This window comes from Triticum aestivum, chromosome 6D (assembly GCF_018294505.1).
Source record: "Triticum aestivum cultivar Chinese Spring chromosome 6D, IWGSC CS RefSeq v2.1, whole genome shotgun sequence".
Lineage (NCBI taxonomy): Eukaryota > Viridiplantae > Streptophyta > Magnoliopsida > Poales > Poaceae > Triticum > Triticum aestivum.
In genome coordinates this window covers 425,914,139-425,926,305 of record NC_057811.1, presented here as the reverse complement: position 1 = coordinate 425,926,305, position 12,167 = coordinate 425,914,139, and the positions used below count along the sequence as shown (strand labels likewise).

Sequence of the window (12,167 nt, the reverse complement as noted above, 5' to 3'; positions counted from 1 at the left end):
ACGAGAGACATAGATTTACCTCCCGTGGAGGCACGGATTTGCTTACGCGATAGTTACGATTGTGCCTCTCGAAAAAGGAAAAGATGTGTTTTTTTTTCTTCCGCAAAAGCCACGGATTACTTCTTGTGGAGGCACGCATTTTCTTACGCGAGAGGCACGGCCATGCATGTCGCAAAAGGAAAAAACGTGTTTTTTCTTACCACGTGAGGCACGGATTTACTCTTGTGGAGGCACCGATTTGCTTCCGCAAGAGGCATCGGAAAAAGGTAAAATAAAACACAGGTTCTTCCTCCCATGAGAGGCATGGATTTGCTTCTGTGAGAGGCACGGTCATGCATCTCGAAAAGAGAAAAAACATGCTCCCAGTTCAGGCTTTTTCGTTTGTTTTTTCGTGCAAAAAAATCATTGAAACCTATCACATGGAATCTAGTTTTAAAAGATCTCGATGTGAGGAATCCAATAGTGAAAATGGTTCAAGATTTGAACGCGCGGTTTGGGAGATAAAACATTTTGAATAAATAAATCTATGAGAAAAGAAAAAATTCTCATGTTGCGATAAGCGAAACACTTGCAGTGCGACACTTCTCAGACCATTGGAAGGTGAGAGTGATCTTTTGCAAAAAGTACTCCTTAATAAGTTTTTTTTAGGCAAAGTACTCCTTAATGATTTATTTATTTTGAGACAAAGTACTCCTTAATGAGTGACTTCGCAAATTTCAACACGCGTAATAGTCCCGGTAGGATGGCCTACGTGGACTGGGCCACGTGGATTTAGCCCAACAAGCCACTAGGGACTCTGGGCCCGAATCAGACGCATCGGTTTCGCGCACCAGCATAGCCTGCGCCGGCAAGTGCAAAACCCTCCTTTGTCTCAAAAAAAAAAAGTGCAAACCCTCCTCGTCCGATTTCTTCCCAAATTCCCCAACCATGGCGGCTGCAGGCGTCACACGGCGCAGGCTCTCGGCGCTCCTCCTCTCCTCCCGTGCGACACCCCGTCGCCTCCTCCTCCTCACCGGCGCCGCCGCCTCTGCGTCCTCAGCCCACCTCTCTCCGTGGGCGCCGCCGTCGCGAGGGGCGAAGACGGCGCTGCCGGGAAGGCCCGGGTACTCTCCGCTTAACGACCCGTCCCCGAACTGGAGCAACCGGCCGCCCAAGGAGACTATCTTGCTGGATGGCTGCGACTACGAGCACTGGCTCATCGTCATGGAGTTCCCCGCCGACCCCAAGCCCTCCGAGGAAGATATGGTAGCCGCCTACGTCAAGACCCTCACCGCTGTGCTCGGAAGGTATACGCACTTCTCTGGTCTTATTATCGGTCAACCCTGTCGAATTCAATATCTTAGTTTGGTTTTCTAAATCATCGATTTTTAATCTGGTTTTGCCATTCATCAGTCTGCTTTTATTTAGATTCTTTGAAAGCATTCTGTATGTCCGGGAACACCAGCGTTGTACTTGCTCCTTAGGGTGTTGCAAATTCAGGCATATCCGTTCTTTTACGACTAGGGTGGACCTTTCATAGTCCCAATCAGTATTAGAGCAACTCTAGCAGAGTCACCATATCCCTGGTCGCATATGGGATATGGAGGCCGTGTCGGCGGAAACAGAGTCGCCGTAATGCGGCCTTCATATCTTGGCCGGATTGAATGATGCGAACTTTTTTTTTTCATCAACTCAAAAATTCACACTCAATTTGAGGGATAAAACATTAATTTGAGATAATATTGCATTACAAAGTGGTTACATAGGGGTAGATAAGTTGATTAGCGACATTGTTTTACTACGCCTTGGGAGAAGCACTAGTTGCACCGCACCACGATGACAGTGAATTCAGTGCACGGTGCACATGCATATGTGACGAGTCGACTCATCCTCTACGCATGGTGGTGTGACGGCCCGGTGACCTCGTCTTCGTCCCATTCCTGCCGGCGGTCGTTGAGGTCGGAGACGAAATTTTCTAGACGGGCAAGCCCCAATATGGCATGGTTTGTTTTGAATGTGCGCGATCTGATGCGCTCCCTCTCAGCCGCCAAGCCTGTCTGTTTCTCCTTGTATTGGAGCCAGATGGCGCGGTCCCTCTTCGCCCGCAATGCCTTCCCGGCGTCAGTTTGCTTGAAGATTTCTCTGGGGTGGGTGGTGTAGCGCTCATCCCATGCCTCCTTAACAGAGAGGCGATGGGGAGCACGTTGTGCCCGATATGAGCTGCTTGGGCGAGCCCTCGCCTGCTCATACGGAACCTGCACTTAGCCGTGCTGGATATCCCAAACAATGGAGTGTGTTTTGGGATTCCAATCCGGCCACTCCTGCGCCACGGCAATGCCACTCCTGCTAGAGTGGCCTTTTGGGCCAAAACCGCCATATCGGCGGTTATTATGCATGTGCCTTCGCTTTGCTTGGATTTGGTGAAAGCCTTAAATGGTATACGAAGTAGAACTATCACATTGAAGACAGAATGAGAGATAAAGCAGATTAATTGTTGGATAGAGGAAACACACCATGCAAACCCTCATCTCCACCTCCTTGTATTCTGTCTGAAACAATGCACCACTGATTTTATTGTTATTGGTTCAAAACAGGGTAGCTTGAGTGAGTGAGGGTTTGAAACTTTGAATCACGCCCTTGTCAATTGGGTGGCAAGGCAAGTCTCTGATTTGACGGGAGGCTTAAGGAACTTCTTTTATTTAATTCTTTGATTGATCACAGGGTCCATGCTGGTCCAAGAAGTATAATTTACAACTTTGCTAACACACTTGATCTCCAACTTTCTAATAAATGACATCTCTTTTCCTATTATTATAACTCTTTCCCTATGAATACAATATGTGTTTCCTGATTACCACTAGCTGTCTGGGCTGTGCTGCTTGGATTGACTTGTCACACATTAGCCATAACAATTGCTCACAGGAACAGTACCCTATGGTACTTGCACAATCCTTAAGATTGTGGTATTCCTGTATGTTTGTTTCCGATTAGTTTATTTCCTCAAAATCAGATTTCCTAGTTATCTATGTGCCATCAGTTATAGATGAATAAACAAAATGAAAGTCTAAACAACCTCATCTCAAGTCAAGCACTCGCTTAGCCGTCCTTCCTTGGAAGTAGTTATTTCCTATAACCTATGGCAAGGATTAACCAGCTTATACGAGAACATGTCAGGCCTATAAGGGTGAAAAGCTTGCCCTTTAGGTTACCTATAAGTATGTCCAAAGACTGCTTGCCTCTATCCAAGTTGTAAGACTGTTGGAGCGGGTTTTCTGTTGAAAAGTATCCAACACAATACCGCTCTGGTTTATTTGTTGTCATGATTCTGTGGCTCTAGCAAAGAAAATTAAAGGCACAAATGAATCACCAGTAACGACCTGTATATATCAGGCAAGAGGTGCTACTCCGACCCGGAATCCTGCGTGATGGTTGGTCACCTTACCAATAATCTTCTTAATGTTGGAGAAAATGAGGATCATCGACTTAAATTGGAATTGATACCTAGACTACTTGGTTCTAGCTTGCCACCCCAGAAGGCAACGTATACACAAGTATAGACTATAGGTAACACTTTAGGGTACAGCACTCTTCTGCCCTATCTGACGACTAATAGACAGCCATCTCTTTGTGCCTTGTACGCTTGTATGTACTACAAAGATTGTTAGTCCCCAAATTGTGGGATATCATTATCATGTAGTAAATCTAGTTGCCTCAACAGAACAGCCTTTCATTTCTGGACCACCTTATTACTTGGAAGTTGGTCAGCATATAAGAGTCCAGCCATTTTAAATGCTATGGCGAAGTAAAATGCTTGTTAACTTTGTGTGAACAAGGCTGTCCATCATTGAAGATCCATTTCTGGGGTTTGAATGTAGTATTATGTTTACCCTTATCGATCCATTTCTTAGTTTTATGTTTCACGCTCTAACTACTAACTTTAGGCTATGTGTATCTTCTAGTGCATTCTTCTAGGTTGACGTGTGCTCTTTTAATGAATTTTCATGCTCTAATAAGTTATAACTGAATGGATATGGATTTTAATTGTTTTAAACAGTGAGGAGGAGGCAAAGAAGAAGATCTACTCAGTATGCACTACAACTTACACAGGGTTTGGTGCGTTGATTTCAGAGGAGCTATCATACAAAGTTAAAGGTGAAAATTGCGTGGCTCTACTTTTCTGCAAGATATTATTGCCAAATCATGTTTCGACTGAATTTTGTATTGTTATTGTTGCTACTTAGGATTGCCGGGAGTTCTTTGGGTATTACCTGATTCATATTTGGATGTGCCTAACAAGGATTATGGAGGTTAGTGCTTGTCGTTACTTATTCTCATGTACTAACTTCCACACCTGGCTTAATGCTTTGATCATATTACGTAGAAAATGCAGAAGCACTTGTATATGTGGTACATGTACTACTTAGCCCTCCATATGTACCGTGATATTTTGCAAGGACATTTTTTTTGTAAAGATGGGAGTTTGGTCTTTATGGAAGTCTAAATTAATCTCTGAGGCATATTTGATGATGATGGTAGTACTTGTGCTTACATATACATCATTACATCTGCAAGTGGAGGAAATCCATTTTCTATCATGTATGTTGTTCTTCCCTGTGCACCTTACGTCCTAACGTTGTTTTTCATCTCACCCAAATTATATGTTGTTATCATTCGCTCTTACTTATATTAGGCTACTACTTCAAGCAGGTGATCTCTTTGTAGATGGCAAAGTCATTCATAGGCCACAATTTCAGTTCACTGAGAGGCAGCAGGTAAGGAGTAGGCCTCGTCCCCGCTATGATAGGCGACGAGAGACTATGCAGGTTGAGCGAAGAGAGACTATGCAGAGAGGTCCTTCAGTACAAGAGCACAGGCCTCCATTTTCTCAGCAGGTTGCTCACAATAATGGGCAGCATGAAATCGTACCGCCAGGAAGGAACTAACTTCATTCTACATTAGTATGGATAATGAGGTTGGGAGTTACCCTTCTCTTTTCCTTATACTGAACTTTGTTTTGCATTGTAGCAACAAAAAGTAGAAAAGACCGCTCTGTGCAATGTCATGATTTGGTGCTTTTCAAAGCTTCTTTTTATGCAAACGAGGAAGGGAATGATTTTTTCTTGAATCAATAAATGCAAATTTATAAATTTCAGCACTCCTTAAACTTGGTTTTAAATGTTAGACTAGAATTCAGTAAGTTGGTCAGGATCGACATCTACCGGCAACGTCAGCAACACTTCAATTTGAGTTCAGATCAAGGGCCCGCGGGCCAAGTAGTTTGTTATCAACGGCGCGCAGGTCAGCTAGTTTGTTGTCTAAGGAGTTGGAAGCAGGATGTCCGCTGCCTTGTGTACTACTCCCTCCGTTCCTAAATATAAGTCTTTGTAGAGATTTCACTATGGACTATATACGGATGTGTATAGATGCATTTTAGAGTGTAGATTCGCTCATTTTGCTCTGTATGTAGTCCATAGTGGAATCTCTGCAAAGACTTATACGACTTATATTTAGGAACGGAGGGAGTATATACCAGATTATGGAGGCATTCTGTGGTGGAATGTACTATGCCCAAGTGCATTTGGGCATTGGCTACAAAAGAGGTAGCAGAACAGGTGGTGCTGACCCAGGAAATCAAAGCGAGGGATTGGATATTCTCTCTAATTGACAAACTGCCCCACTGTGAGTTAATGGAGGCATTAGTCACCCTTTGGGCGATTTGGCATGCTCAAAAGAAAGCTATTTAAGAAAATATTATATCCCAAAGCCGTCTCTCGATGAAGGGTTTTGTTGAAAGCTGTATGGCAGAGCTAGATGTTCTACAGTAGACGAATATGGCTGGTACAGAGAGTGCGCCCACTACTAATGGGATACGTCCGCCCTGAGGTCGGGTTAAGATCAATGTTGATGCAGCCACTGGTAAGACTAAGTTTAAGGGTGTGTTTGATAGGTTGCACTTTGAAGTCTTTGCATCTATGGCTTAGTTGGGCGAGTAAATACAGGTCAGAGATCATGTTGTGCATATTGTTTGGTAGTCATGTATGGCGATCACCCATATTTATGAATCTCCTAGAGTTGCCCCAAGGGACATGATTTTTTTTCTTTAATGTTGGCAGTCAGGCCTGCCAATGACATGAATTTCATATTGCCCAACGAGGTACATGCGTCGGCGCAAGTCAAGTGCACAAGATGTTACCTCCCATTCAACTTAAATGACACAGCCTATATAGGATGTCAATTTTGCATTAGGCCGCGTGGCGCAGAATTAAATTAAAGCCAGGCAAGTCATTTTAGAATTAAAGCCAGACAAGTCATTTTCAAAACAGAGGAACGGAGAAACCAGGGCGCTCCACCTGTACCAGCACAACCACTATTCATGCCATTGTTTTCTAGCACAATGAATTCCGGTACATTCCAGAGGCCGCTGGAACCGTACGCTGATTTATACAGATCCCAAAACCATCATTAATTCCCAAAAGCAAAAACGGAGAAAAGGAGATCCGGCCAAAGCCAAAGAGCGCAACGAGAAGCACGGGCGCGGGGCCGAGAAAAGCGACTCCTGTTGTGTTCCCAACGGCAAAGACAAACCACCACCGGCACTGGTACTGCACTACACACTGCGTCAGTGTGGAGCACACAGCTGTGCGTCAGCGAGGCAGCCAGCCCACCACCCCTCATCCTCCCCGCGAGCTCACCAAAACCTCAAACCCCAGCCAGCCTGTCCGCCTCCACAGAAAAGTAAAGGCAGCAGGAGAGGGAGAGGAAAAAATGGAGGTCCTCGTCTCCACCACCGCGGCCTCGGCTCCCTTATCCTCCGCCCGCGTCCACCGCCGGCCGCTCACCCGCTCCGTGGCCTTCCGCGCCCCGGGCCGACGAGGCTGGCGCTGCCGCTCCGCCGCGCCGACCAGGCCCGACCCGGTGCCGTCCGAGGAGCCTGCGTCGGCGTCGGGGTCCGCGACCGCCACCACCGTCGTCACGGACAAGCCCGACGCGCCGGCTGCGGAGGAGAAGAGCGGGGAGGTCTCCGGTGGATTTGTGGAGGTGATGGTGGAAGATGCGCCGGTGTCGTCGCCCGAGGAGGACGGCGGCGTGGACGACATACTGGGCAAGGTTTACTCCTCCTCCTTTGCTGCTTTGCTTTTCTATCTGTTTCTTTTTACAGAATACTACTCCGTATAAGGTAGCCAGCCCAAATTGGGTGGAAATCCTGAGATCCTCCCCACTCCTACGTTTGCAAAGATGGACACTTACAGAATTCAAAATCGACCACCTAATGCTTTTGGGGTTGCATCAAACTGAAACAGCGTCTTCTTGCATCAAACTGAGATAGTGTTAGTGTGGCCACTGATGCAGGAAATAATGATGCTTTTGAGCAGGATAAACATTTACGCACTTCCTATGGGATGGCTCATACGACATATTACTAGTGTAGTAACGGTAACTGGACCGCCTCATTGAGTCATTACAAATGACAATAGCAGTGATATGAAAGAGTCGATAGAGTATAAAATTAAAATGCCGAACCAACCACTGAAAAATGCAAAGTCGAGCAGTAGAAAATGCAATTAATTTTCCTGACTCTTATGACAAAATGGCTGTTCAAGCTTACGGTAGATCTCGGTGTGGCTGTTCAAAAGAAACAAGACCAAAAAAGTACAGCATGGATGTGCAAAAATGACTCTGCCGCCGACTTGCAAATGCGATGTGAGATGCCCTAAGCAGGGCAGCTATGATCTACTCCAAGATACACCGACCTCCATTTGCACAAACCGTTATGAAGTTGCACTGTACTAATCAGATGCCACGCAAGATAACTTAATTCTGTTGGTGAAATGCAGCTAGAATGTAGTGTGACGTATCAAAGTGTCAACATACTGTGCATTCGTTGTTTCTGTTCGTCTCAACTCAGAAGAGAGTATATGCATCACATTAACCTCAATTTTCTACTTTCCAGGTTGAACTTAATAAGAATACTATGTGCCTTTGATTGTTCTTGAATACACTTTGCAGTCTTGGAACCAGCTGATTGCTATTTGTTGCTCACACAGTCGCACTTACTTTGGGCTTGCTCATTTCAGTTGGACATCCAAGTGACGCCCACTTCTGTCATCCTCGGAGGCGGTGCTTTGATTGCTCTGTTGGTCCTATCTAAAATCATTTCTGCAATTGATTCCGTTCCCCTGGTACGTGGTTATGCCATCGCGGGATAGATCTGTGTGTACTCAAAAACTTACTGCTCCACGTATGATAAACCGTGCGAATTACCTGTTGCAGCTTCCAAACGTGCTGGAAATCGTAGGAACTGGCTACTCAGTCTGGTTCATCACACGGTACCTCCTCTTTAAGGTATGTTCCCAATTATATCATCACAGAACCAGTGTCAGCCATGCCCGGTGTGCGCGCTTAATGATCGGCTTTCACTATGCGCAGGAAAGCAGAGACGAACTGTTTGCGAAATTTGAAGATCTGAAAAACAATATCATTTGAGCAGGGGGAGAGTGATGCGTTAGCATACGTTTAGGCTTCACAGCCAGCTTATTATTTTAGGCCGTCTTCTTTTTTCAACTATTGCTGGAAGAAAGAAACAAGTTGTGTTGTAAGCTGTTCCCTCTCATCAACTGCAATGGGAGATCTGTTTACTAGTGTGCTTGCTCGAGTCTTCCTGGTTGCGTTTACTCGACCCAGCGTTCATAATCCTGACTAGAAGCGCCAAAATGTTAAAATGTTGGATGGATTATTTCCAGTAACCTTTTCACCCGTTTCTTCTAATTCTTCTTGGCAAGATTTAAAGTCACTCCCAACGATTTACAATGTTAACCCTCCAAATTTGTTGGCAAAATTCTGAGCTGAAAATGAGGCGGGCTGACAAAGTTTGAGGGTGATTTCTGGGGCTGTTTAAAAAAAAAATTGATTTCTGGGGCTGGAGGGCCTATACACTACGTGTCTACATGTGAGTGCTTCAGGCGAGAGAATATAGCCACATCATCAACCCCCTTGTAAACTTTATCTGCTCCAATGCGAGCCCCCTCATCTTTGGTGCTTAGATAATTTATCACATGCATTCATACTCTTAAGATGTGCTTATGTACAACAGTACAGGTTAAATATAACCACTTCTTGAGCATTGGTGCCCAATCAAGCACTCGAGCTTCAGAATAATAAGCACCAATGTATTACTCCCTCCGTTCCTAAATACAAGTCTTTGTAGAGATTTCATTATGAACCACATACGGATGTATATAGATGCATTTTAAGTGTAGATTCACTCATTTTGCTCCGTATGTACTCCACAGTGAAATCTCTCCAAAGACTTATATTTAGGAACGGACGGAGTATTAGGTAAGAGAAAACTGATTCATTTCACTGAGCATTTCTCCAAGCAAAAGATACTTCGGAAGTTACTTGGCGACCAATTGTCACTCCTATAAGATGCTCTCACTCTATAAACAAATATAAGACGTTTTAGATCACTAGTAACCTAAAATACCTTATATTTGTTTACAGAGGGAGTAAGTGAAAAGGAAAATACTAATGCCAGGACTAATAACCATATCTATTTTTCCCTTGTAAGGGAAGAAGTTCAGGGAGTAAAGAACACAGCGGTAAACAGTAAGCATTTTCTGGCATCCAGCCACACTCAATGCTATGAGTAAAATGGCAAGGCATTCATGAACACAGATGCTTTCATTTCATAGGATGGGAACAGTGTTTCAGGAGCAAATGTGCGACATAGGGCATCTATGCCTCCTGCAACCTACAACAGACAGTCAACAAATATAAATCATGTCTGTTGTAGGATGAAACGCTAAGCCCCCACCAGATGGTAGTACTGTGCTAAACTTTGTGAACTAGGTGGGATTTTACAACTACACACATCAGCCACGACCGCACATAGACGCAGACTCTTGTAACCCGGAGAAAGCTCACCACACAGAGTACCTTACACCAAGGCCATTGCATGTAAGTATTAAACCCTTGTGTCGGTTCAGGTAATCCTGAAAGTAAAAAAAAAATGTCACAAAGAAGATTTGCGTGTGGTGGTTATGGTGAGGGGTGGGTGGGGTGGGGTGGGGGGGTACTCACCGCTGCATTCTGATCCTGAACGTATAAAACACCTTTCTTGTCATACTCCTGCCGTTTTACTGGATTGCTAAGAACTGTCAAAAACAAGAGATGTCATGAATGAAAGCACCTGATGTATCATCCTTGTTTATCTCGGTTTCTAGATAGAAGGCTAAAGCAGATGCATCGTGAAAGAACATTCTTCAGCGGAAAAAAATGGTTATATAAGAAACGTGTTTTGACAGTCAGTGCAAAACTGCAAATAATTACATTACCCAGTGATCAACAAATGATGGCCAGCTTTTGCTACTAACGCATGCGACCAACCTCCAAGGTGTGCAACAAGTCTGGCTCAAATGTCATGACCAATAAATCATGTTTTCACTAGTTTCTTAGTAAGTATAATCTAAGTGCATAGTTTGATGGCCTATTTGCATGAGGCAATGACTGACTTGCCCTAAATCTTATGGCAGTCATATGGTAAGACTCCACCAGGTACCGCAAAATCCAGAGTAGTTCAGCAGCGTCTAAATTATACAGGGACCAAATGAACTGCCCATGTGTGCAATGTTTAGGATTAGTGGATTACTCGTGGATGAACTCTTGCGCATTAGTACACTATCACATTTGCTATGTTCCTAATAAATTTGGATATTAGAAGCAAGCAGAAAAGAAGGGGGCAAACTGCAAGTGATTAGATGATATGCTGCTTGCACATCATGACAAAATGGTTAAAATATTATGTAGATCCTCAGAGTTGAACATGAGGGTACTGAATAACTTATCAACTACCAAAGCGCACCTTGGTATGCCTCATTAATGTCCTGAAATCTGGATGTTGCCTTTTCTTCATCTTGTTTCTTGTCAGGGTGCCATTTCTACAGGGGAAAATAGTAGATTGGTCATTTCCACGAAATACAAAAGTAAAAATTCTATAATAGAAACCTAGAAGCAGTCGCATGATGAGCAAAAGAATTAAAGCAGTGTTTCTAGGTTAAGGTTTCCTTATTGAGATTGTAACTATTGACATCAATACAGTTTCAGGTAAGCGATTTCCGTCGCAGGATTTCAGACCGCACGCTTTACGAAGGGGAAAACATGTAGAATGGTGTGATGGGGCAAACACTGACCAGCGCAAGACGGATGTAGCTCGACCTGATTGTCTCCTCCGACGCATCATAATCGACTTCCAGTATCTTGTAGTAATCCTGCACGCGAAATTTCGCCGTCAGCAACCTCATCCAACAGAAAAAGATTAGGGACTCGATTGGCAGCAACAGCATTCCATGAACACGATCCGCCCCCCTAAATAAAAACGCATAATCCAACAACCCGAAAAGCGGCGGCCTGCCCTAGGGGAAAGCAAGCCGGCGGATGAATCGAAGGAGCAGAGGCGATTCCTCACCTTGGGCTTGGCGAAGAAGGAGAAGAAGTCGAAATCGACGGGCACCTCCTCGCCCGTCCGCGCCGCCTCGTCGCCGTCCTCCCACTCCCACAACATTCCCTCGCCTGGCCTCTCCCCTCGCCGCCCTCGTGGGGATTCCTTCGCCGCGGCTGCTCGCGGGTGTGGATTCCCGGGTTCCTTCCGGGGATGGCCGTGGCAGTCTGGCAATCGTTGGATTTCGTGGGCTCGCCGCAGCCAGGGAAGGTTCTAGATTTTTTTTTCTTTTCGTCGTCTCCTACCGATTTTCGTTCTTCTAAAAAAAACCATTTTCGTTTGGAAGACTGGAACAGAATTTGACACGCCCGACGTGGCTCGCCAGAAGCTAGTTGGGCCTTGGCGGGCCTAGCATGGCATGTGGATACAAGTCATCACCCATGTGATTGAGCCCATATCCAGAGCAGCATGGTGTGTAACCCCTAAAAAAAACATGGTGTGTCGTATTTTTATGTCTAATTTCGACCATTATTTTCACGAACAAAATGTGAGTTTCTTTCAAGAAAATTTCTGATCTTTCATCGGTTGTCAAGGTAGTACCTAGAACACTAGCAGTAAGAATTACATCCACGTCCGTAGACTACCTAGCAACGACTACAAGTATTCGAGCGAGCTGAAGGCGTGCCACCGTCATCGCCCCTCCCTCGTCAGTGCCAGGGAAACATTGTTGTAGTAGATAGTCGGAAAGTCA

At 44.9% G+C, this 12,167-nt stretch overlaps 3 protein-coding genes across 3 annotated transcripts; 2 read left to right on the top strand and 1 right to left on the bottom strand.

The window, feature by feature from the left end:
- The first annotated feature begins 868 nt into the window (after positions 1-868).
- Positions 869-5,126, top strand: LOC123145560 (multiple organellar RNA editing factor 3, mitochondrial). Its single transcript, XM_044564994.1, has 4 exons — positions 869-1,286; positions 4,034-4,131; positions 4,221-4,286; positions 4,687-5,126. Exons 1-4 carry the CDS (start codon positions 928-930, stop codon positions 4,920-4,922), a joined length of 759 nt encoding a protein of 252 aa, XP_044420929.1. The 5' UTR covers positions 869-927; the 3' UTR covers positions 4,923-5,126.
- A 1,483-nt stretch (positions 5,127-6,609) lies between these two features.
- LOC123145561 (protein CURVATURE THYLAKOID 1D, chloroplastic) lies at positions 6,610-8,632 on the top strand. The gene is made up of 4 exons (XM_044564995.1): positions 6,610-7,086; positions 8,055-8,159; positions 8,251-8,322; positions 8,407-8,632. The coding sequence occupies exons 1-4, from the start codon at positions 6,745-6,747 to the stop codon at positions 8,461-8,463; spliced, it is 576 nt and encodes a 191-aa protein (XP_044420930.1). The 5' UTR covers positions 6,610-6,744; the 3' UTR covers positions 8,464-8,632.
- Positions 8,633-9,641: 1,009 nt separating this feature from the next.
- LOC123145562 (dnaJ homolog subfamily B member 3) lies at positions 9,642-11,730 on the bottom strand. Its single transcript, XM_044564996.1, has 5 exons — positions 11,444-11,730; positions 11,169-11,246; positions 10,841-10,916; positions 10,060-10,133; positions 9,642-9,971 (listed from the first exon to the last, which is right to left on the bottom strand). Exons 1-5 carry the CDS (start codon positions 11,537-11,539, stop codon positions 9,900-9,902), a joined length of 396 nt encoding a protein of 131 aa, XP_044420931.1. The 5' UTR covers positions 11,540-11,730; the 3' UTR covers positions 9,642-9,899.
- Between the last annotated feature and the right edge of the window lie 437 nt (positions 11,731-12,167).

Bases quoted from the DNA above. Each gene is read 5' to 3' on its own strand.
- LOC123145560 (XM_044564994.1), top strand. From the start codon at position 928: ATGGCGGCTGCAGGCGTCACACGGCGCAGGCTCTCGGCGCTCCTCCTC. The intron at 4,132-4,220 runs GTGAAAATTGCG...GTTGCTACTTAG, and splicing joins GCTATCATACAAAGTTAAAG to GATTGCCGGGAGTTCTTTGG. The intron at 4,287-4,686 runs GTTAGTGCTTGT...TACTTCAAGCAG, and splicing joins GCCTAACAAGGATTATGGAG to GTGATCTCTTTGTAGATGGC.
- LOC123145561 (XM_044564995.1), top strand. From the start codon at position 6,745: ATGGAGGTCCTCGTCTCCACCACCGCGGCCTCGGCTCCCTTATCCTCC. The intron at 8,160-8,250 runs GTACGTGGTTAT...TACCTGTTGCAG, and splicing joins CAATTGATTCCGTTCCCCTG to CTTCCAAACGTGCTGGAAAT. The intron at 8,323-8,406 runs GTATGTTCCCAA...CACTATGCGCAG, and splicing joins CACGGTACCTCCTCTTTAAG to GAAAGCAGAGACGAACTGTT.
- LOC123145562 (XM_044564996.1), bottom strand. From the start codon at position 11,539: ATGTTGTGGGAGTGGGAGGACGGCGACGAGGCGGCGCGGACGGGCGAG. The intron at 10,134-10,840 runs GTGCGCTTTGGT...TGTTTTTGACAG, and splicing joins CATTAATGAGGCATACCAAG to TTCTTAGCAATCCAGTAAAA. The intron at 9,972-10,059 runs GTGAGTACCCCC...TTTTACTTTCAG, and splicing joins TTCAGGATCAGAATGCAGCG to GATTACCTGAACCGACACAA.